At 53.6% G+C, this 21510-nt stretch overlaps 8 protein-coding genes across 8 annotated transcripts; 4 read left to right on the top strand and 4 right to left on the bottom strand.

The window, feature by feature from the left end:
- Positions 1 to 1423: 1423 nt before the first annotated feature.
- A1O1_02882 (uncharacterized protein) lies at positions 1424 to 2848 on the top strand (the record flags this gene model as incomplete). The annotated part of the gene is made up of 1 exon (XM_007723790.1): positions 1424 to 2848. The coding sequence occupies one exon, from the start codon at positions 1424 to 1426 to the stop codon at positions 2846 to 2848; it is 1425 nt and encodes a 474-aa protein (XP_007721980.1).
- A 531-nt stretch (positions 2849 to 3379) lies between these two features.
- On the bottom strand, positions 3380 to 4542 carry A1O1_02881 (uncharacterized protein; the record flags this gene model as incomplete). Its single annotated transcript, XM_007723789.1, has 3 exons — positions 3380 to 3553; positions 3633 to 3985; positions 4119 to 4542. The coding sequence occupies 3 exons, from the start codon at positions 4540 to 4542 to the stop codon at positions 3380 to 3382; spliced, it is 951 nt and encodes a 316-aa protein (XP_007721979.1).
- A 689-nt stretch (positions 4543 to 5231) lies between these two features.
- Positions 5232 to 5870, top strand: A1O1_02880 (uncharacterized protein; the record flags this gene model as incomplete). The annotated part of the gene is made up of 1 exon (XM_007723788.1): positions 5232 to 5870. One exon carries the CDS (start codon positions 5232 to 5234, stop codon positions 5868 to 5870), a length of 639 nt encoding a protein of 212 aa, XP_007721978.1.
- A 477-nt stretch (positions 5871 to 6347) lies between these two features.
- A1O1_02879 (uncharacterized protein) lies at positions 6348 to 7997 on the bottom strand (the record flags this gene model as incomplete). Its single annotated transcript, XM_007723787.1, has 3 exons — positions 6348 to 6929; positions 7044 to 7429; positions 7490 to 7997. 3 exons carry the CDS (start codon positions 7995 to 7997, stop codon positions 6348 to 6350), a joined length of 1476 nt encoding a protein of 491 aa, XP_007721977.1.
- Positions 7998 to 10469: 2472 nt separating this feature from the next.
- Positions 10470 to 12461, top strand: A1O1_02878 (uncharacterized protein; the record flags this gene model as incomplete). The annotated part of the gene is made up of 1 exon (XM_007723786.1): positions 10470 to 12461. One exon carries the CDS (start codon positions 10470 to 10472, stop codon positions 12459 to 12461), a length of 1992 nt encoding a protein of 663 aa, XP_007721976.1.
- A 766-nt stretch (positions 12462 to 13227) lies between these two features.
- A1O1_02877 (uncharacterized protein) lies at positions 13228 to 15042 on the top strand (the record flags this gene model as incomplete). Its single annotated transcript, XM_007723785.1, has 2 exons — positions 13228 to 13330; positions 13388 to 15042. The coding sequence occupies 2 exons, from the start codon at positions 13228 to 13230 to the stop codon at positions 15040 to 15042; spliced, it is 1758 nt and encodes a 585-aa protein (XP_007721975.1).
- Positions 15043 to 16739: 1697 nt separating this feature from the next.
- A1O1_02876 (cyclohexanone monooxygenase) lies at positions 16740 to 18548 on the bottom strand (the record flags this gene model as incomplete). Its single annotated transcript, XM_007723784.1, has 2 exons — positions 16740 to 18291; positions 18382 to 18548. The coding sequence occupies 2 exons, from the start codon at positions 18546 to 18548 to the stop codon at positions 16740 to 16742; spliced, it is 1719 nt and encodes a 572-aa protein (XP_007721974.1).
- Positions 18549 to 19385: 837 nt separating this feature from the next.
- A1O1_02875 (uncharacterized protein) lies at positions 19386 to 21093 on the bottom strand (the record flags this gene model as incomplete). Its single annotated transcript, XM_007723783.1, has 4 exons — positions 19386 to 19666; positions 19716 to 19815; positions 19881 to 19916; positions 19972 to 21093. The coding sequence occupies 4 exons, from the start codon at positions 21091 to 21093 to the stop codon at positions 19386 to 19388; spliced, it is 1539 nt and encodes a 512-aa protein (XP_007721973.1).
- Positions 21094 to 21510: the final 417 nt, after the last annotated feature.

Here is a 21510-nt window from a genome sequence, read left to right as displayed (position 1 = left end):
CTCGCGACTCCTCAAGAGGCTGCTTCTGAGCTACCGAAGGGTCTAGAAGGCCATGCAGTCGAATATGCAGGAACCTTTTTTGAACTTAGGACCGAATGCTGCAGTGTCTCTGCAGGGGTTGCAGTCGGGGACACACAGGTCACACAGGTCACACACAGGTCATGGCCACAATAGAGATTGTTTATGTAATGCATGCACTATAATTCCGCCATGACGTTTGCCTTCACGACGCGTCCCAATTCGGGAAGAAAGCGAGAGACGCGTTTATCCTTTATCCCGAGTCATTCACGTCTGCCAACCGCATGATGGACTAATACTACATCCAACACGGCTAGAATACTACTGTGCCCTGTCTGATTAACTACACATTGTCATTCTGAAATCTCGATATTGAGCCATCTCGACGATGCCTCGGCTCTAATTCGAGATCAAGAAGGCAAGGCATGACAATCGATTCTTGCTCGAAACTCAAAGGTCCAACAGGCTTTTAGCAAAGACGAAATACAACAGCTAGTCCTGGAACGACCACGGCTACGACCACTACCATCATCCCCGTATGCTACCAATCTGAAGCCTATCACCGAATGACTGATCAATCGGGTGATTGTATTCGATTCGGCCTGAACGACAGACTGAAAGACAATCACGACGAGACGACAAATCAATCGGCCAAAGCACTCAAAAGGACAGACGATCAATCTCTGAGAGGACTATAATACCTTGACACACCTCTTTTTTTGACAGTGCATAAGAAGTCTCCTTGAGGATTGCAACCGCAAAACAATATGGCTTCATCGATGTCGTCGTCGCAACAGTCCGGGTTTCCGCCTGTCCCATTCTCGGTCATGGCGTCGCAGCAGGCGCTTAGATTGATGGAATTGCCAATGGAATTGGTGGCCTTGGTGGAGAAGGAGAGAGGATTGAGTACGGGAGGTGGAAGAAGGTCAAGGTGAGTCGTTAGTATGTTGGTGTTGTTGCTCTTTCTCATACCGGACGTTGTTTGTTGCTATGGCTATCATTGTGTCGAAATGGCATCTCGTCGCCCATCACTGCTTTCCGTGGTACGGTTCGTTTCTTTCCTGGTGCTGCCTCTCTGTGCTATTATGCTGCATGGAGGAAGTAATACTACGGCGGAGAAAATGATACTGTTGTCCTACTTGGAGGGTGCCATAGTGCATTATCTCCGCTTTTGTGGTTGCTGAAGACAAACCTGCCTCCACTACAGCCACGAGTTCATGTCGTGATACCGACTGTTACGGCTTGATGGAATCACCCTGCACTTGCAAGGACACAAACACCAAGTTTGTTTTCCAGAATCAGAGAGCAGGAGGCGCAATAAGCTCGAGCGGACTTGATCTCGAGATTCACTGAATTCAAGCTGATGACTTGTTCTCCCTTCAGCAGATTACAATTCAAGTCAACAATGGCTACCGCTCCCTCTGCTGCACGTTCTGAACCTTCGCATGGACACCTTCACCTCTGCAGCGACGATAAGGTCTGGGCTGTCAAGCAAGTCAGTACGAGCAACAGTGTCTACGTCACCAAGACACAACTACTCCCATCCCAGGTTATCAATAGTCAGAAACAACAAAACAACGACAGCAATCACGAGAGCAATGTTGAGGACGGAGAGAATATCTTGAATGCGAGCAACAATGCTACCGGTCAGGGTAGAAACACAGCTGGTACAGATGGCGATGCCCACATGACCTTGGAGCTGGACGCAGAGAGAGCAGCTCAGAATGACGATCAACAGAGACCGCCTGGTCGAGTAACACCCCGCACAGACATTGGCTCTCAGACTGGGATAGCAGCCATATCACAAGTCCATAATGTCCTTGAACTGGTCGAAGTCAAGCCCAACGATGCAGAAATCGAAGCCAACATTCGAAACATAGTACCAGTCCTCGACGACCCGGACCACGATGCAAATGAGATACATTTACGTGCACCGAATGGCGGTCCAGATGCAAATACTGCGACTGTCACTCTACGAGAAGTGTTGGACAATACTCCCACACCTACGAAATACGTTATCAGCATCCTCAAGAATTTGTTCGTCTTCATTCTCCCGAGACGGCAAGACGAAAGACAGATATCGGCCACATACATACCCACTACGCATCTTTTGCTCCGTGCTTGGAAAACTTTCATTCAGCAGTGCGCCATTTCAGGTGTCAAGCTCACCACCCCCGAAGGCCTGAGTGGTGAACAACTCATCCAAGATGTCTTCAGAGGCATGATAGAGGAGGCGGAGATGAAAGAAGACGGCACCTTGACGGTCGCGGTGACAAGGGCTATCTTAAGGCAATTTGATCTGGCGAATAGTGACAGGCCTGACGATGGCGGCACCGTGTCTAATCACCACCACCTGGATCCGGAGCTTGATGTGGACCTGGATCTACATCAAGACCTGGACCTGGTTGGCCAGCCATTGGTTTTGCAAAGAGACCTCGTTAGCCAGGCCGTGGGAAGCTGGGTCCTCCTCTCTCTGCGAGACCAACAGCCTCCTTCCACGACAGTCACCGTGGCCGAATTCCTGAAGCAGTGGACCGAACTCCTTCCAGATTCATGGGCTGAGGACTGCGACCCGAAAGCACTCGTCCGCACATTCGGTGCGGGAGTCGGATTGGCGAAAGACGCAAATTCCACCGGGGCGGAGGTCTTGCGATTCACGGCTGCTGCAACACCTGGCTCGGGTGGCGGCAATGGTGCTTCCCTCCCCAAGGGCCCAGTGTCGGCGGTCCGGAAAGACGATGCCGGGAAAGGGCAGAGCGAGGCCCAGAACCATAAGAAGAGGAAGTGGCATGAGAAATTCGCAGCCCAGAGAATCAAGGCGGACAAATGACAAGAATTGGATTTCGAAGTCCGTGATTTGCAGCTATCAGATACAGTCGCCTCTCTACTCTTGACAGTCCATGGCAGCTTGCTAGTTTCCTACAGAGAACTCGCGTGGAAAATTCTCCCGGCTTTTGGAAGTCTTGAGAAGGCTTCATTCGACCCTATCACTCCTGTCACGGTATGATGTTTCGACTCATGTAGCCCCTGGCACGTGACAAGGCTGAGTGTAGAAGATGGAAGCAATCGTTTCGAGGTTACAGACACCTCTAGAAGGCTCAGGTTGCGTTGGTCCGACGGTATATAGCATAGGCGCATGGCAAAAAAAGTGACCACAGTGGGTTGTTACACAGACCTAGCTGCTACCGTCCCTCAACCATCTTTGCTCACATCAGCCGTAGCATCTTTCTGAACCCTTCCACCGGAGACAGATAAGCCACCACGCTCATAGAGTGATACCACCTCAATTTCAATGTGGCTGGTTCAATCAAGACAGGAGGGCGATGCCAGGATGGTGTCGCAATCCAAGCAGGCAATGCCATCAAGAGCTATTATTGGCCTCTGATATGGCAGCCAACTTCGGTAGAACATAGCCGCCTATATCGGTAAAGAAGGAACCCGCTTTGGCCATCGTCTCTGCAGCATCGTTGCCTAGCCAGACTCCAGTGATTCTTTTTAGACTCGACTCCATTTCGCGAATGATTTTTCCGCAGGTCTGATGTATTGGTCAGCAGCGCACGGCGTGAGGAAGACCAGACCATCCAAGTCAATCTGAGGGAGCCACTAGTACTTACCATGAAACAATCCCCGCGCCTCGTCTCGTCCATGGCAATGTCCGCGATCGCCGTAGCCACTCCTTCAGGAGTATTGGCTTCCAGGCCGCGAGAGACATACTCCTTGGCAAAGCCGGCGGACATGGCACTCGGGGTGACGAAGGGGGCGATTGCGTTGATCCTGACATTCCTCTTTGCCGCCTCGACTTGGGAGGACCGAAGCAGGCCAGTGATGCCGTGTTTGGAGGTGACGTAGCCCACCACGCCGGTGCCACCGAAATATCCCGACACCGAGCTGACGAGCACGATGGAGCCCCGGCTGCCATCAGCAGCAGGTGCATTGTCCTTCATGTAATGCAGTGCGAGAAGAAGTGCTAGAATGTGGCAGAAGAGAGTTAGCGTGTCGGTTTCCAAGGACTCTAGAGGCGCGCGCTCTCTGTATGTGACCGCGCCATGCTGGTGGTCCTGGTAGATAAGTGAGGGAAAAAGGCTGGGGATGCGACGCACTATTCAATGTCCCCTTGACGTTGATGTCGATAACCCTGTATGCCTCTTTCGGCTCCACCGGGTCGCCGGTCTCATCGACTCGGTCTGCGTCCAGCACTGGGTGACCTTCCATGACTCCCGCGTTGGCCACCACCACTTCGACGGACCCGAACCGTTCGATGGCCGTCTTATACAGTGCCTTCATCTGCTCCCAGTCCAGGGTGTTGGCGGGAACGAAGATCGCCCGTGATGGGTCGGAGAGACTGGCAATCACTTTTTCGGCGGCTGGTCGTGTCTGCGCCAAATCTGCAATCACTACGTTGGCTCCATGTGCCACGAACAGTCGTGCAGTCTCGGAGCCGATTCCACCGGCCGCACCCGTAATGATGGCCGTCTTGGACGCAAGCTTCTGCAGTAATGCAGGATTCAAGGTAATTGCTTCCATGATAGATGTTGGAATATAGGGCAACAGGGTGTGTTACTTTTGGCTCTGGCGTTGGAAGTAGAGTAGTTTCAGGTTGTTTACCAGGTTGCATCTAGGCCTACATGAAAGCTTGTAAGACGATAGATATTGGGACCGAAGCCTGCCCCCGGCCAATCCGGGGTTGAAATGCCCGGGAAAGTCGGGTAAGCTGAGCCGAATTTATCATTTTGCATGGCATGATCTGTCGTTCTCTGCGTGGTGGCCAGCACTCGTGTCCACAACGTGAACAATAGTAAAGCCGCGGTGACGGCGAGCGGGCGGGGACGGCTGTTGATGTCAGGAGAGGAGCAAGGTTGACACGGAACGGGACCGGGAGGTGTACAACTAGCTACGGACTACTTAGTATGGTAAAGTCACACTACTAGTATCGTGCATACGCGTCGACGGGCCGGAAAGGCTTGTACTCTGTCCTTGATTCATGCGGATCTTGCCGGAAATCCGGGAACACGGAGCTCTAGAGGTCAATCAATACGTATTTGACCAACACGGAAGAAGACAAGACCCACCCAACACAGCCGATTCCCGATCTGTCTAGCTTACCAATATCACATTACATACTTACCTACCTACCTTCTACCTACCTACCTATCTCGACACAACACTCAGCATTTTGAACTTTGAACCTGAACCTCAACAAACCAACAACAACCATGGCAAACTTCGACTACGGCTTCACTCTACCCGACGGGACCATCATCGCGCACGGCGAGGGCGTACTCACGAAACAAGCGTTCCCGCCCGAGCTACAGCTGCCCGGGACAATGCACGTCTTCAGCCCCGGCCACGAGACGGATCCTTCGGTGCCCTGCTTCCAGGGCCCCGCGGGGATTCTCGACTTCGACACGACATGCCGGATGCCTCGCCACGTGCACATGACCACGAACACCAGCAAACCGCAGAAATTCGTGACCGAGAAGATCCTGGTGATGAACGGCGTCGCCCTGGCCGAACTCAGTGGAACCATCTACGTGATCCCGCCAATGACCATGGTCATCATCAAGCCCGGCTCACCGCACGCTTGGGTGGCGTGCCCGCCCGGTGTCGACTTCCAGAAGCTGGGCATCTCCGGGGACGAGAAGCTCGTGTCGGAAGGCAAGTTCTACGCCGTTTATGAATATTCAGACGCAACCACCTTCTTCCCGACCACCCAGAACAAACGCCTGGAAAGCGTGGACGACTACGTCAAGTGCGACGACCTGCAAAGTATCAGATTCCCCGAGCTCGACGTGGAGGGCGTCATCAAGCGCGGAACCTTCGTTTGGGGAAAGACCCTCAAAAAGCTTTCGTGATCTGCTATGACTGGAGGATGCCGGGATGTCATGGTTTTCCTGGGCCGATTTCCGGCAAGCAGGTAGTCAAGTGATAAGTCACACAGCCACGACAGTAGCCGGGCAGATTGGTATTAGGAGTGCTGAGAAATCGCTGGGAAGCCTTGGCTGAAATGAACATGAAGGCAGCCGTAACGGATTTCACGAAACCAAAGCATTCCCTTGTTACCTCGAGAAAAGGCCTACGACTTATACATACTAGTATCCGTGTCATCGTGAAGGATATAGGTGAGAACGGAATGTCTTGAATAAAGGGAAATTTCATTTGCGAATCATCTTACGGCGTTCGTAAACAGGTCCGACCCGATCTCGCTGTAGATATCTCAACCGAGATCCATCTTGACTTTCCAAATTGTCCGCATGCTCTGCAGAGGCCACCGCTGTCGGCGTTCCGTCCCGCTTCAACGGCCTTGACCTTTCAACCACGGTCATGCACCTTCAGTATGCCCAGACACGGTTGGAGCCTGTCGAGTCCAACACGGCATTCCTGTTCATGCGACCGTACAGCAGCCTCAAGCCCACAGCCAACGCCGCCGTAGCAAAACTGCAGGTGGCACAAACGATATTGCCGGTTGGAAAGCCGCGTAGGGCCTCGGAGGGCTTCCAAACCCAGACGGCCATGATGGAGGCGATCCCCACAACCGTGTTGTTCATGGCAGCCGCCAGGGCCATGGTTCTCGAGCTGGGGACATTGCAGGTCATCCATGCCGTCAAAGGCGCCGTGTTTGGAAAGCAGCCACAACAAGCTACGATGAGGCAAGCAAAGCGTGCCGTATACGCATGGGCCGGTAGCACGCTGATGACCACAAACATGATGCCGCAGATCGTCGAGGCCGCCGCGATCAGCCAGCCGCGCACGTTATAGTGGTCCGCACTCCAGGCGAAGATCAGCGAAACCACGTAGCCCAGTGCCCAGGGGATGACGGTCATCAGCTGGGCGGTGATGGAACTGAATCCAAGACCGGCGACGATGGTGGGACAGAAATAGACCAGCGAGCTCACCACGGCGACATTGGTGAACTATTTGTTAGGATAGACAAGTCAGTCTGAGGAACGAAGTGAGAGACACCTTTCTGTATCTCTGTCTCTATCTCTTTCTTGGAAGTGGTAATGGGAGCTAGTGGGAAGACTCACATAGGTCACGTAATGAGTCAACATGCGTGGTCCAAAACAAGTATCCATGACCTCTCTTCGACTGGCACGCTCCCGTGAGAAGCCGCCGTCCTGCTCGGCGATACGCTCCACAGCAAACTTCTTCTCGTCTGCAGACAACCACTTGGCATCTTGCGGATAGTTGGGGAGGAAGAAGACGAGAAGGATTGTGCAGAGCATGGTCAAGATGCCTTCGAAGACAAACAGCCATCGCCAACCTTCGAGGCCTCCCTTGCGGTTCATGTGGCCGACTCCATACGCAATACAGCCACCAAAAGCCCCGGCCAACGACGAGGACGCCGACACGAGGGCCAACCGGATCGATCTCTCTTCTTGCCGGTACCAGAAAGTGATGATGTAGACAATCCCTGGTGTTGGGCGTCAGTGGAGAGCATCAAAAGGAGGGAAGGGATGGCCAGTTCACGGACCTGGATAGAATCCTGCTTCAAAGACTCCGATGAAGAGGCGCGTGACCACGGCTCCAGCAAAGGAATGCAAGAACGCAAACCCCAGAGTCAAAGCACCCCAGCCAAAACACAGGAAGCCGAGCCAGTACGATGGGCGCACGTAGCGCTTGAGGATCAAGTTGGAGGGGACGTCGAACGCGCTGTAGGCGAGGGCGAACAGCGTAATGACCAGGGAATACTTGTGGCCGTCCATGCCCAGGTTCTGCAGAAGCGAGTCGCCCGTCTCTTGGTTGAGGATCTTGCCGTTGCCAATGTTGGACCGGTCCAGGTAGTTGAGCAGATAGAGCCAGGCACAAAGAGGGATCAGTCGTCGATCGATCTTGTGCCGGAGTCTGCGATGGCTTTTGGCATCATGCAGACTCGATTGGATGATTTTGTCCTCGTATACAGCTGGGTCTTTCAATCCCAGTCCCTCGAGGTGGACGACTGAGCCATCGTCCGTCTTCGGCGCATTGGCTTCGTGTTGCATGGTAAGGTAAAAGGGTGGGCCTGGGATTCGTGTGTCGTGAAAAAGGTGACTTGGCCGAGTGAGGGCGCAAGTGACTTGGGATGAGGCTATAGTATAGTATGCTGTTGAGATATCAAACACGTCGAGATTTCAGACACTTCCAAGAATTGCCTGTAAGTCTTCTGTCGTCAGTGAAGAGAAGCCTTGTATCCCAATGGCATAACGGCTGGCAACTTATATGCAACCTTGAAGGTGATGGTCGTCGAAGACAGACTATCGACATACCCCGGTCCCCGGATTCCCACCCCGGAAATCCCCATGTGGATCGTCAAAGCTTGAATCCCGGGGCGAGTCCGCATACCCGCGGGTTAGATAATTGACCCCAGGGAGACTCCATATCGCTTATAGAGCAGCCCTGTTCTGAGATGATGGTGTGATTGTCTGACATCCCCGCTGGTCATAGTCTATAGATCGATTACAGGGACGTCACTGGCTCCGGCTACTGTTCACCTAACCGGAGGAGTTTCAAACAAATATTGGCGATAGGATACCACATTGAACTCCGGTAATCTTCGACTACATGGCCTATGAGGTGTTAGTAAAGATTGGTATATGACGTCCGCGTTGGGTAGTCCATACGTACCTATATAGAAGTACCTTATATGCTCGTATTCTCCACCGGGACGACCCATCACTTGGCAGGTCTTAAGATAGAGACGATCCTTCCCTCCCTCGCGGAAGCGTCCTTCCTTGGTGGAAGGCTCCAATCAATGACCTAGTACATGTGTTGTACCACAGTATGTACCCGGCCCAAAGCCCCACTTCCAAGTCGTCAACCAGGTGACGCAGCAGGGCCGGGCTCAGGAGGGTGAGAACATGTATCTGTTAGCCGAACGACAGCTTGGACCGTCGAGTGCCTTGCGAGCTCCTAACTGTCCCGAAGTCAGATGGCGCTCTTGCCGATGGACCATGGTGTTTCCCGCGGCAACTCCAACAGGCCGAGTTCAGCACCGGTGCTGTCAGTATGAACTCAAATATGACGAGATCATCCTTCTGGCTTCAGCCCGTCCTCCTCTTCAGAAGGGGAATCTTTCTCTCAGTCAACAGTAAGACTGACTGACAGATCCCTTTCTCTGCGATGCAGAGACCTCGACTTTGACGTGGTCAGAATGCTCGCGAAAGTTAGGATTCCACTTCCCACCGGACAGCACATCGAACTCGACATATCATACTGCCTGACATGAATACACCTATGCGAATGGCGTGGAAAAGAACGGGTGGGAAAGGGTTAGGAGATGCCCAGATTTGCCGTACCCAGCTCTTCAAATTCTCCCTACTCCATCGTCGCAAATTTCCTCTGGGGTAATCTTGCATACTACTGCGTAGCTCGAAAGCTCTGAGCCAAAGAGTTCCTTGACGAGGTACCGAAAGTCAGCAACAAGTCAGTTCTTCCTTGATTCAGGCACCGTAAGTATGGTCTCTTGATGCAGCCCAGTGAGTAATGAGTGTGTGACCATCACCAGAGAAGTGCTGATGATAGAATGGCGCACGCCTCACTTGTTTCCAGGGCAAGCAGGCTGCAGAGCTCAGCGAGGGCATTATTGGATCCTCACTGCGTGGGCATCAGCATAGAAGCCATTGCCACAGATGCTGGACATGGCACTCACGAAGCCAGTATGATAGTTTGTTGGTATAGATGTTGTTTTATTCTGCATCCCAGGCAAGCAGTGTCGTCTGCCATGTGGCACGCTGGTAGTCCGTTATCCGTAGTAGTAGTAGTACCAATTTAGGTACTTGGTAGGGTTGAGGGCTTGGCGCTGTTAGGAGAGACTCGGACTCTAATCTACAACACTGCACTCTGCACTCTGTACTACAGGTACGTGGTAGCATGGGAATGGGTTCCAACTTCCTGGCCAACATCTTTCCTATCTTCAATCTCATCATCACTCGTCCAAGCCGCCCAAGACCAACTCGAACTCTTCTAGCTTGAAATAGCCCTTTCTTAGCCTCTCGATGACAGCGTCCTACCCCTCAGATTCCGACTGGGGTCGAATCAGGTTGTGGAGAATACACTGGGACACGACACCTCCCTAACCCAGAGTCCTAGGGTCGCAGACCCTGAGGAGACGAGACCATGCCCCAACCCCCGAATAACCCCGCGAGGTCACTTCTACCCGAACCTTTTCAACCAGCCGCGCGGGATGGGCGACGACCTACAATCTTTCTTCTCTCCTCACTCCATCGGAAATGGCACCTGACATCCAACCTGTCCGAACGAGGGCTTCTCGCGCATGTCACAGATGCAGCCAACGGAAAGTACGGTGTGATGCCGCCGAACATGGAGTGCCATGCAGTCGCTGTCGCTTGGATGCTGCGCCGATGTGTAAACTAAACATATCGCGGCGAGGAACCCACTCCAGGAAGAAGCCTCAGGATGGGATCTTATGCGGCGATGCGGGCGTGGGCGTGGGCGTAGGCGTGGGCGTGGCAGCCATGAGACCAACTTGCAAGCCATCTCACAACGACCATGCCGACTTGAGCCCTTTGCTCGGTCCTGGCGACGACCGTACAAAGTTTTCGAGCGCCGTGACCACGGAATCCCAGAGCATGGCGAGTGCGGAAGTAGTCTCGGGCACTTCATCTGAGTCGATGGATCCGAGCATCAGCTCTGGTACCGCCGTCGCAGAGTCCGAGGCCTGGTCTCCAACCGATGCCTCGCAAAGAGTCTCAGTTGGCCCAGATCCCATTGGCGGAGGCACCCTCAAAAATAATGCGACAACGGCGACGCCTCACGATCGCAGTTCACTTGCCTCCATGTTCGAAGATTTTCTGGAGAAACAGGGTCATACGCAAGAAGGAGTCGTGCCAAAGCTCGGTGTGATTTTCTTCAGCGAGAGCTCGCCCTTGACATTTGCTCTCGAAGAGCTTCAGCGATCCGAGCAAGCCAGTCTCTATGACCCGGCATCCCATTTGACCAAAGATGAGATGCTGCAGCCAAATACCCACCCATCACATATGTCGATACAAGACATTAGTTATCTGAAGTCCAAGGCTGCTTTCGACAAGCCCAGCAACGAAATATCCGATGCCCTGGTCGCCGCATTCCTGGACAGATTTTACCCGCTCTATTCGATTGTGGACAGAGAGAGCTTTGTGCAGTTACACGAGCAGCAGAAGTTGCCCTGGATTCTGCTACATGCGGTATCTTTCATTGGCGCCACATTTTGCGACATGAGCACTGTCCACAAGGCAGGCTTCAAAAGCCGGTGGCACATGAGACGCTCGTACTACGACAAGGCCAAAATTCTCTTCGATGTCGGTTACGAAACGAACAAAGTGACCCTGCTCCAGACCGTGCTGATGCTTTCATTCTGGGGTCCCCAGATGAAGAGCTACTGGAATCCCTGCTCCTGGATCGGGTTCGGCGTGACCATCGGCGAATCGCTGGGCATCAACCGATGTCACCCATCAACACGAGCAGACTCCAAAGCAAAAGGCTTGCTACGGAGGCTTTGGTGGACCCTCGCCGTACGAGACACCTATTGTGCCGCTCTCTTGGGGCGTCCTTTTCGGATCAATATAGCACAGTGCGATACGGACATGCTGGGATTGGCTGATTTCAACCATGATCCCAACCCTGCCGCATCAGGCTCCAATCATGACCGCCTCACTCACTGCCTCTATCAAATTCAAATCGCCAAACTGTCGCTGATCCTTCGGAAGATTGTAGAGCTACGTTTCGGTCCAAGCAGCAACTCAACCACGATTGAAGACCTTCACAGCATGTCAAACCAGTGGCAGGCCCAGTTACCGCCAGAGTTAGACTGGACCCGACATAGCAGCCTAACCAGTGTGTTCGCCGCCAGTCTACGAATCGTCTTCAACCACCACCTTATCTTCATCCACATGGGAAAGCCCAACACGGCAACCGACCTGAGCACCGGCCTAGATCTCAACAGCACCTCTTTCAAGATTGCCGAATCCGCAGCTCAAATGATATCAACCACCGCCTTGACCTTGATGACAAACTCCATGGTCGGCCTTATGCCGCATGAGATCTTCCCGGGTTTCTTCATCGCCGGAATCGTTTTCTACAGGAGGTTCCGGGAGTCGCACAATGAATTCACTCAACTCTATCGTGCCGCCCTGGACACATGTCAGATGGTGATGAACGAAGCCCGGGAGAGGTGGGATCCTGCCCTATGGGCAATCAAGATATTCGATTTCCTCTTGTCCGGGACCACCAACGCCAAAACCGCACCTTCGGTAACCCTGGAAGGAGAGAACACGCCGCCAGTTCAGCAAGTCCCTGCCTCGGAAGATCAAGAAATGGCACTAGAGAATACAATGGATATGATGCTCCCCGACAACAGCGCCTTACACTCGATTGACTTTGAGTCGCCCGAGTATGACTACGCGAACAGGACCTTTAATGATTTTCTTCTTATGCCAAGTTACTTTGGGGCCACACCAGATACCTGGTAAACATCAACACAATACATGTTCAATTTTATGGTCAATTGGCACCGGCTCAGCTGCGGTGGATTTCCTGTCAGGAGTGTATTGTATTATCTTGGAATCCTGAGTGTTCAACTCTTTTCGCTTCCCAAAGTTATGTCGCCCGTGGGAGTTGGTCGGCCGTCTGGAAGGCGCATTTGTTGCAATCTTAGAGAACGATCAAGTCACTCCCTCTTGAGAGGCAAGGTTCTTCTGTCAGCGCATGAACGAGGTGGCTCAATAGGCCAAGTAAGCCAGAATATTCATGGCGTCTAGACCTTGCCCGAGGACATCAACGTGGGAAAGCTCCTTTATATCTTCGCTCCCACATCTACAGACGATCCGCTCCAAAGCATTGTCGGAAATGCCGATATCCCAGCCTGATTGGCCAGGGTAAGAGCAAGAGATATCCCAGCGTCGGTTGGAACTCAGACCTGCCGCGGAACACAATCCGTTCAGTTCGGCTATCGGCTATTGGCTCCTCACCGGCTATTCTGCTTCCCCCTCCTCACCGGGTGTCGTTCAGCCGTACAGAAGTGCCACACGCTGCTCAACTTTCAGCATCCAATCATCGTCGACAAGCAATAGAACAATTTGAGCGGGTTACCGAGGCCCAAGATTCACAGCTGATTCTTCCCCGGATATCAGTTATATCAATGAATGGGCAGCCGGCCAGGTATCGACCACGTAAAAGCCCAGCCAACTTTGAGCGTACTCCCACATAGCCTCGGCCCTGTTTCCAGTATCAGCTGCAATGGCGATTGTCAAGAGTCGCTTCCCGTTTCTGGAATTGCCTGAAACAGATGTCTTCTCTTTTATCTTTGAACGGAAGGACAGGCCGTATCCAGATTCCCATGGTAAGTGTATTCCAGCAGCCCCCTTTATCCTGGAGAACTCGCCCTAATGGCTCCCAGTGATTTTCCAAGACGCAGACACCACACAAGGATACTCGTACGCGCATCTCAAACAGGCGGCTGTGGACTTTGGGAAGGGTTTGAAGGCCAGATTTCAATGGAGGAAAGGCGATGTCCTGGCCGTCTTCGCGGCCAACCATATCGACTTTCCCGTGGTGGTGACGGGCACGCTCTGGGCTGGTGGCATTGTTTCACCTTCAAATCCCGGTTATACAGCCGGGGAGCTCGCTTATCAGCTTAAGGACAGTGGTGCTCGTGTGGTGGTGACTCAGTTTCAGTTGCTTAATACGGTGAAACAGGCTTGCGGGCTTGCTGGTCTTGGGGAAGAATCAATCGTTCTTTTGGGGGAACAGCGCGACCCGAGCGGTCGCATTCCACACTATACCGCTGTTCGCAACATCAGCGGCGCAACGCGATATCGAGCCGCCAAGATCCAACCGAGGCAGGATCTCGCCTTTTTGGTCTATTCCTCTGGCACTACTGGAAAACCCAAGGGCGTCAAACTGTCCCACTACAACATAACTTCCGTTGTCAGCCAGTTGCAGCCGGCTGAACAGTACAATTTGACCTGGGATGGCTCCAAGACAAGCGGCGATATTCCCCTCCCCAGGCCAGGCTCTGGCGGAGACAAGGTGCTGGCTTGTCTTCCCTTCTTCCACATTTACGGCTTGACGACGACTATATTCAATCCTCTCTACAGCGGCACAACCACCTTTGTGTTGGCCCGGTTTGAGCTCGAGAAGTGGTGCTCACTGGTCCAGGAACACTCCATTACGTTTTCCTGTATCGTCCCACCCATCGTCTTGCTTTTGTGCAAGCATCCAGCCGTGTCAAAATATGATCTTTCGAGTATTCGCATGACCAACTCAGGTGCAGCACCTCTGTCCAGGGAGATGGTGGAGACGTGCTTCAAGAGAACGGGGGTTCGAGTCAAGCAGGGATACGGGCTTTCAGAAACTAGTCCCACTGCATTCAATCAGCCTTGGGACGACTGGAACGTCACAATCGGTAGTGTTGGTCAAGTATTGTCGAACATGGAGGCCAAAATCTGCATACCAGTGTCAGCGGACGCAAGCAACGTAACACCCCTTGACGTCGAAGAAGCACGTCCCCTCCCACTAGGACAAGTGGGCGAACTCCATGTCCGTGGACCCAATATCTTCCTCGGCTACCATCACAACGTGGCTGCGACCAAAGAATGTCTCTCGCCCAGTGGCTGGTTTCGCACGGGCGACATTGGCTACCTCGACCCCCAGGGCAACTTATACATCACGGACCGGGTCAAGGAGCTTATCAAGTACAAAGGCTCCCAAGTGGCGCCCGCAGAACTCGAAGGGTACCTCTTGGAACATCCCCAAGTCAATGACTGCGCAGTGGTGGGCGTCGAATCGGAGGCTCTAGGCACCGAGGTACCTCGAGCGTACGTGGTGCCGAAAGAAGGAGCACTGCCGGAGGACGCCGATGCTATTGCCCAGTGGCTTGCGAATCGTGTGGCCAACCACAAGAAGCTAAGAGGTGGTGTTATCTTTGTGGACGAGATCCCCAAGAATGCGAGCGGCAAGATTCTCAGGCGGATATTGAAGGAGCGCGCGAAACTGGAAAGCGCCGGGCCACAAGCCACGCCCTTGAACGCCACCATTAGAGCAAGGCTGTGATTGATACGATGTCTACAATCTGCAAGTTCTATTTCAACTCCCTCTAGACCTGTATTGTTCGAAATGCATGCCAGAGTAGTTTCCGGAGGCTCAACTGAGTAGATGGTCTTCCGGGGGGTAGTGATAGCCGTTAAAGAAATGAGCAAGCTCTATATCTCAATCGCCAAAGGCCCTGGTTCGAAAAGTACTTCGAAATCACGATCTCTCCCGGGATTCTGCCCAAGCTCTGTCTCGTGTTCTGTGTCGTCCTGTCTCCCTCCCTCGCGAGGAGTCGTGCCCTTCAACGTATGCGTATGAGGCTGACTTGTAAAGTCTGGTTCGGATCCATGCTCGCTCCTACCCCCAATAACGCTTGGCGCCCTCCGACAAGCCACTATCTGGTCCTCATCCACCTGAGCCTGCAGAGCCCGAGGATCCTGCAGGGCCATAGGCGCCAGAGAAATAAAGGCTTCGCGCTCGTTCGGCGTGATTGTGGCCATGTTGATGGCCTTGTTCAGACCTCTAAGAGCGTCTTGGGGGAGACTCACGGCTCCTTCGTCGTCTGTGATGGACCGTCTCTCTTCGTCGCCTCCAACCGTCAGCCCGTAATCAGGTCTCTCAGTGTTCATCGAGCTGAGGGCTCTGCAGAAACCCGTCGGTGCTGGTGCTGGGGTCCTACCAGACCCAGACGTCGCATCCGGCCTGTCGTTCGCACAGAACTGGTCCCAGGACAAATAACTCGCTGCTGAGAGCCACCTCATCCATCGTGGCAGAGCATCTGTGCTCGTGGTGGCGGCGTCGGCGTCGGCGTCGGCGGCAGCTTCGGGACCAGCTTCGTCGTCTCTGTGTCCTGACTGGGATGAGTCGAGAATGCCGTTCGACGCTCGTTGTGAGATGCAATGCTTGCAATGCCTGCGTCGCTTGCAGATAGATCTTGTCTCTGCCCGCGTGCACAGCTGGTGGGTGTATTCGCTGGGAATGAAGTATCTCTTGGGTGGGTCAAATGTCCGGGGGAGACGTCTGGGTCGTCTCGTCTTCAATGTTATCGCCATAGCCAAAGAGAAATATGTATTGCACTGCAATATCAAGGCGGTATAGGTCACAGTCTCGTCCTGAATAATGAATCCTGGGACCGCTCAAGCATGTTTCCCAGCCAAGCTTGGTTGAGGAGTGGTGAGGTACTTCGTCTTATCACAGCTTTTCGTCTAGACGAATGCTTCGTGTCATTGTTAGACCGTCTCCAGAGAGACCGTCGGTACCGTGCCGCTGGCCAATCTGTGTCTATTGAGCGCTTGTACCGTAGAGGCACCTTCGTCTAACGAATCATCTGTTGCGAGGGTTATTGGTGCTCGTACACCATTGCCAACACCAGCAGCTTCTATGGGGCCGCGGGAGTTGAGTATCATCGATCATCTGATTGCTGTCAGCCCCGGAGCCCCTTAGCCCCTTGTTTCCCGCGGCAATACCGGGTACTTGAGAAGTACCCGAAGAGAGAGACCCGTGTGCCGGAGAAAGCCCAAGGGCCTCCAGACTTGGTTGGTCTACGTGTACGGTATCTCGGACACTGGGGACACTGGAAGTGCGCTGCGAGAAGGACAAGCGCTGTTCTGTTGAAGCATTTAGGTTATTGTGGCCTGGCATGAAAGATACTCAATTTCGACTACCTAATACAAGCATAACTGAGTTGATTGCGCTGTACAATGTGCTCCCTAGCCCCCCTAAACATGGACATACTGCTTGAAGCCCTTCAAGTCATTCTCCAGGACATCCTTCAGAGCTTTTCTGTAGTTGGCCAGTCCTGCGAAGTAGAACATGACGGCCGGCTTCTTGCCTGCCACGTTGGAGCCGAAAATCCATGAATCCGTCTTACGGAAGAGACTGTTAGCACTCAACTTGTCGCAGAGATCGGTCCACTCCTCCTCGGCTTCCCTGGTGGGCTCGAGCGCAAGATGTTGGCCTCGTTTACTACCGGCCTCGCCTGTGCCTTCGCCTTGACCGTCGCCGTTGACATGGCCGTTGGGCTCGGCCCCGTCAGTCAGACCACTTACATTACTGCCAGTCCTTGTCAGTCCTTGCTCTGCAACCTCGATCAGATCGGAGATGAACTCGACCTGCGTCTCAATGGTGGGAGGCAGGTTCGTGAAGGGCCCATTGGGCCCAAGGATCATGAACATATTGGGGAAGTCGGGGACCGAGATTCCCAGGTAGGAAGTGGGTCCGACCTCCGCCCAGTGCTCCTTGAGTGAGTTCCCGTCTCGACCCCGGATCGCGACGCGGGTATAGTTGCCGTCGACGGCGTCGAAACCCGTGGCGAACACGATCACGTCCAGCTCGCAGACGTGGCCATTGCTGAGCTCGATCCCGGCCGGCGTGATTCTGGTGATCGGGGTCTCCTTCAAGTCGACCACGTCGACGTTGTCTCGGTTGAATTGCTGGTAGTACCCTGTGTCGCAGAGCGGTCTGCGAGCGTGGTAGCCGGAGGGCATTAGTTTCCTTGCCTTCTCGGGATCCTTGACGATCTCGCCAATCTTGCGTCTGATAAACGAGGCCGCTTCTTCGTTGGCGGCCTCGTCGTACGAAATGTCACAGAACGTCTCGAACATGAACCGGAAGCCGCCGCCCTTCTGCCACGCTTCCTCGAAGATCTTTTCCCGCTCCTCCCGGCCCACGCTGAAGGTCGGGCGAGTGCTCTCTTCAAACCCGAACGCGAACATGCTATTTTTCGCCTGCTGCCAAACCTCGGTGTATCGCCGATTCAGATCCTCTCGGTAGCCGGGCGGCACCTCTCGATCGCCGCTCGGCACACTGTACTGTGGCGTCCTCTGGAAACAGACCAGCTGCTCCACTTCCTTCGCAATCGCCGTGATCACCTGGACCCCTGTCGACCCGTTTCCGATCACGCCGACGCGTTTGCCGCGTAGATCGAGGCCTTTCGGCCAGCGCGCCGTGTGATGCAGGTCGCCTTTGAACGTCTCGATGCCCGGGATGTCGGGGAAATTCTGTCTGGACAGCAACCCAAGCGCAGTGACGAGGTATTTGGGCTTGAAGATGTGCCCGGTCGAGGTTTCGACCGTCCATCGCCCCTCCGCATCGTCCCACTGGGCTTTGGTGAGCTCGGTGTTGAACTGGGCGTGTTGGCGGAGACCATAGCGCTTCACAACGTTCTGCAGGTAGGCCAGGATTTCGGGTCCCTGCAGATAATAACGGTTCCAGGGGTAGCTCCTCAGGTCCTCCTCGTCCCAGGAGTATCTGTACAGAAATGATTCCGTGCTGCAGTGGTCAAGTCAGCATCTCTAGGTCATGACCACCTGTCCACAGTGCACTCTAGTCATCACTTTCTTGGAAGTTTCACAAACTTACTCGGACATTGCGCCAGGATATTGATTCCAGTACCAAGTCCCGCCAAAATCCCCGGCCATGTCAATCAGCTTGACCGAGAGGTTCTGATCCAACAGTTTCTTCAACTGGTAGATGCCGCCAAATCCAGCACCGACGACCAGCGCGTCGAGATACTGATGCTCCATCATGATTGCCTGCCTGGAGCAAGGGTGGGAATGTTGGATAGAGTCAAGAAACAGGGAGTGAAAGGAAGGGTAGGGAGCATGGAGGATTGCAGATCTACCTCGAGGCCTGTACATGTGTTTAAACCATCCACGCTGGACGGGCGTGTGTGCATGCTACTCCGCATAATAGATATCCGCGCTCATCCACATCCTCCCCGGATAATGAGTAACCGGTGGAGGAGTGGGTATGCGCGGGGACGAGGTGAGGGGTTTAGGAGGCCGATGACTTCTGCCAGGACCGGATTGGGTTCCGAACACCTCCTAAACCGCCCTCCCGCGGGCTGCGGCAACAGGATGAGGGTTGTCCCAGTTGGAGAAATGTTATCTGCTCGGCCTGGATAACAGATATGCTGATTGACACCGGCAACGGACCGCGGCTTTTCCAATATCGATCCACACCAGCCAGCGGTAGAGTCGACGTTATCTTGATTCAAATATGACCCTGACCAGTTCTACACTCGGCTTGCGGACCGCTGTCGGATACCTATCAGAATCATGCAGGGTGAATCAGTACTATCTGAAATGAGCGCTCGTGATGATGTGCTAGTTGTGGATCTTGATGAGCCCACCCTCAAGTTGTCGTGATGGAGATAGGCAGCACTCCATGCTCACTTCCGGTCACGGACTCTCGCTCTCGTAGGCAACATGGATGGAACACTTTTCTTCCTTTGATGGAGGTTTCATATCGAGTCTTCGAATTGTAGTATAGTATCTAATCTTGGAGTCGGATCATTCGGACCGACGGTCCAGCTAAGTTTCCAGCTTCTGGGTGCGCAAGGCTTTCAGCAGCATTTCTCGTCTTCATGCCTCTTGGTCTTTCGACACACATTCCTCGTGGGTGATACCCACACCCAACTTCTCATCAATCTGCTGTTTGGCGGTCACAGTCTCAGCCTTTGCAATCAGTGCTGCTTCTTTCCAGCTCATGCCCTTTCCGCCGCGATACTTGGTCTCGAACATCAAGTCAATCTCTTCAAGTGACAGGCCGGCTGTCTCAACATAGAAATACCAAATGAAAGGGATCCACGCTATATTGAGCACGGCAAAGATAATATAGAATCGCCACCCGATATTTGAAATCCCTGACTTCATGAGCACTGCGACGTCGACGTTAGGGGGGGATTCACTCACCAGTAGGAGTGATCAGAACAATCACGTAAACGAATAACCAGTTGGTAATCATGGCGATGCCACTGCCGGTATTTCTCATTCGGTTGGAGTTGATTTCGGCCTGGTTCAACGGACGTTAGTATCATGTGGCCTCTTCTGACTTTCTTCCTCGAAGCGGACACTTACCGGGTACATGAAAGGAATCGACAGGAAGGAGAAGCCCTGTGAGATATTAATGACCACCCTCTCGATAAACAACATGAGCCCAATGACGTACGAAGCAGGCGTGATAGAGGAAGATAGCAGTCACTGCGACTGCATCAGAAGCACGAGTGCCAACCCCCAAACCGGCGGCGGCAACTGCGAAACATATACCCTGGCCCAAGGCCCCGTAGAGCATCAGCTTCTTCCGGCCCAGACGGTCAATGACAAGGGTGATGGCTCCTCCCCAGATCATCAAAGAGATGAAGTCACAAGCCGACAGGATGAGGGCAGTTCGATTGCTGAACCCAAAGGACTGTGTCAAGACGACCGGCATATAGTAGACCACAATATTGATGCCACCGAGCTGCTGCATCAGGCTGGTGCCGGCTCCGAGAGCGATCCTGCGGAATGTTTGCTGTTCCCCGTTGGTGAAGACCTCTCGCCAACTGATCTTGGACGCCACCCTTTCGTGAGCGACCGTGTCGATGATCAACTGGAGCGCTTCCGAGACCTCGACACTGTCGGAGCCTTTCGCTTGCAGACGGCTGATGACCAGGCGGGCTTCTTCGTGGCGATCTTTCATGCAGAGCCACCGAGGAGACTCTGGCATGAAGACGATGAGGATGATGGCAGAGATGGCGAAGAATGCTTGGAAGGCCAGAGGGCCTCGCCAGCTGACCGGGTCGTTTGGGACGTAGGAAAACCCAAGATTCATCCAGTTCGTCAAGGAGATCCCCCCAATCACAATCACGAGCTGAAGCGCAATCAGCTTTCCTCGATGCTCAGGCTTGCTGGTCTCGCTCTGCCACATGGGGATGACTGCGCTGTTCATGCCGATTCCCAGACCGGCAATGATGCGTCCAACAATCATTTGGCCCAAGGAGTAGGACGCAGCTTGAATGGTGCCTCCAACGATGACAGTCAGGCATGCAAGCACGATCGACTTGCGTCGCCCCAGTATGTCACCAACAGCGATGGTCAGGATTGCACCCAGAATGCAGCCGAGATCGTAAGTCGAGACTATCTGTCCTTGAATGGTGGCATCGGGATTGTTGAACGTGGTCAGGAACAGTTTGTTGCCCAAAAGACCGCCGAATACTCCCTGGTCATAGCCGAAAAGGAGAAAAGCCGTGCCACAGGTCAAGGTAATGCCGGCGGTCAGCCAGCCGCCCTGCAATGAACCGAGCCAGATCATGGTTAAGGAGATGGTATGCGAGGCTGAACGAGCTGGGAGAGGTGGCCGGGGTCAAATGATCAGGGGTGAGAGCACAGCCTGGTTTGTCGTGAGGAATAAGCTGTTCAGGATGGCCTGGGAGGAAATATCACCGTAACCGCAGAGGTCTGCAGACTCACTGAATATATAGCAGAAGGGATCTAGAACGTGTACTTGCGGGGACCCCGCAACGGGGCAGTATCCGCGGGATAGTGGAACCCTGGAGGGAAACCCATATACCCGACCGGGAACCGTGTCTTATCGTGATCTAACCTTGATTCAAGCCATGAATGTCCTCTGCCATCATCAACTTGCTCTGTCACAAGGGCATTCCCATACCTCCACTTTTCCCCTGTACAACAAGCCAGTACGCAATATCGAACGTGATTAAAACCGTAG

Source organism: Capronia coronata (genome assembly GCF_000585585.1).
Source record: "Capronia coronata CBS 617.96 chromosome Unknown acBCG-supercont1.2, whole genome shotgun sequence".
In the NCBI taxonomy this organism is placed as follows: domain Eukaryota; kingdom Fungi; phylum Ascomycota; class Eurotiomycetes; order Chaetothyriales; family Herpotrichiellaceae; genus Capronia; species Capronia coronata.
Note: the sequence above shows the minus strand (reverse complement) of the source record. Positions and strands in the feature narration are given on the sequence as shown.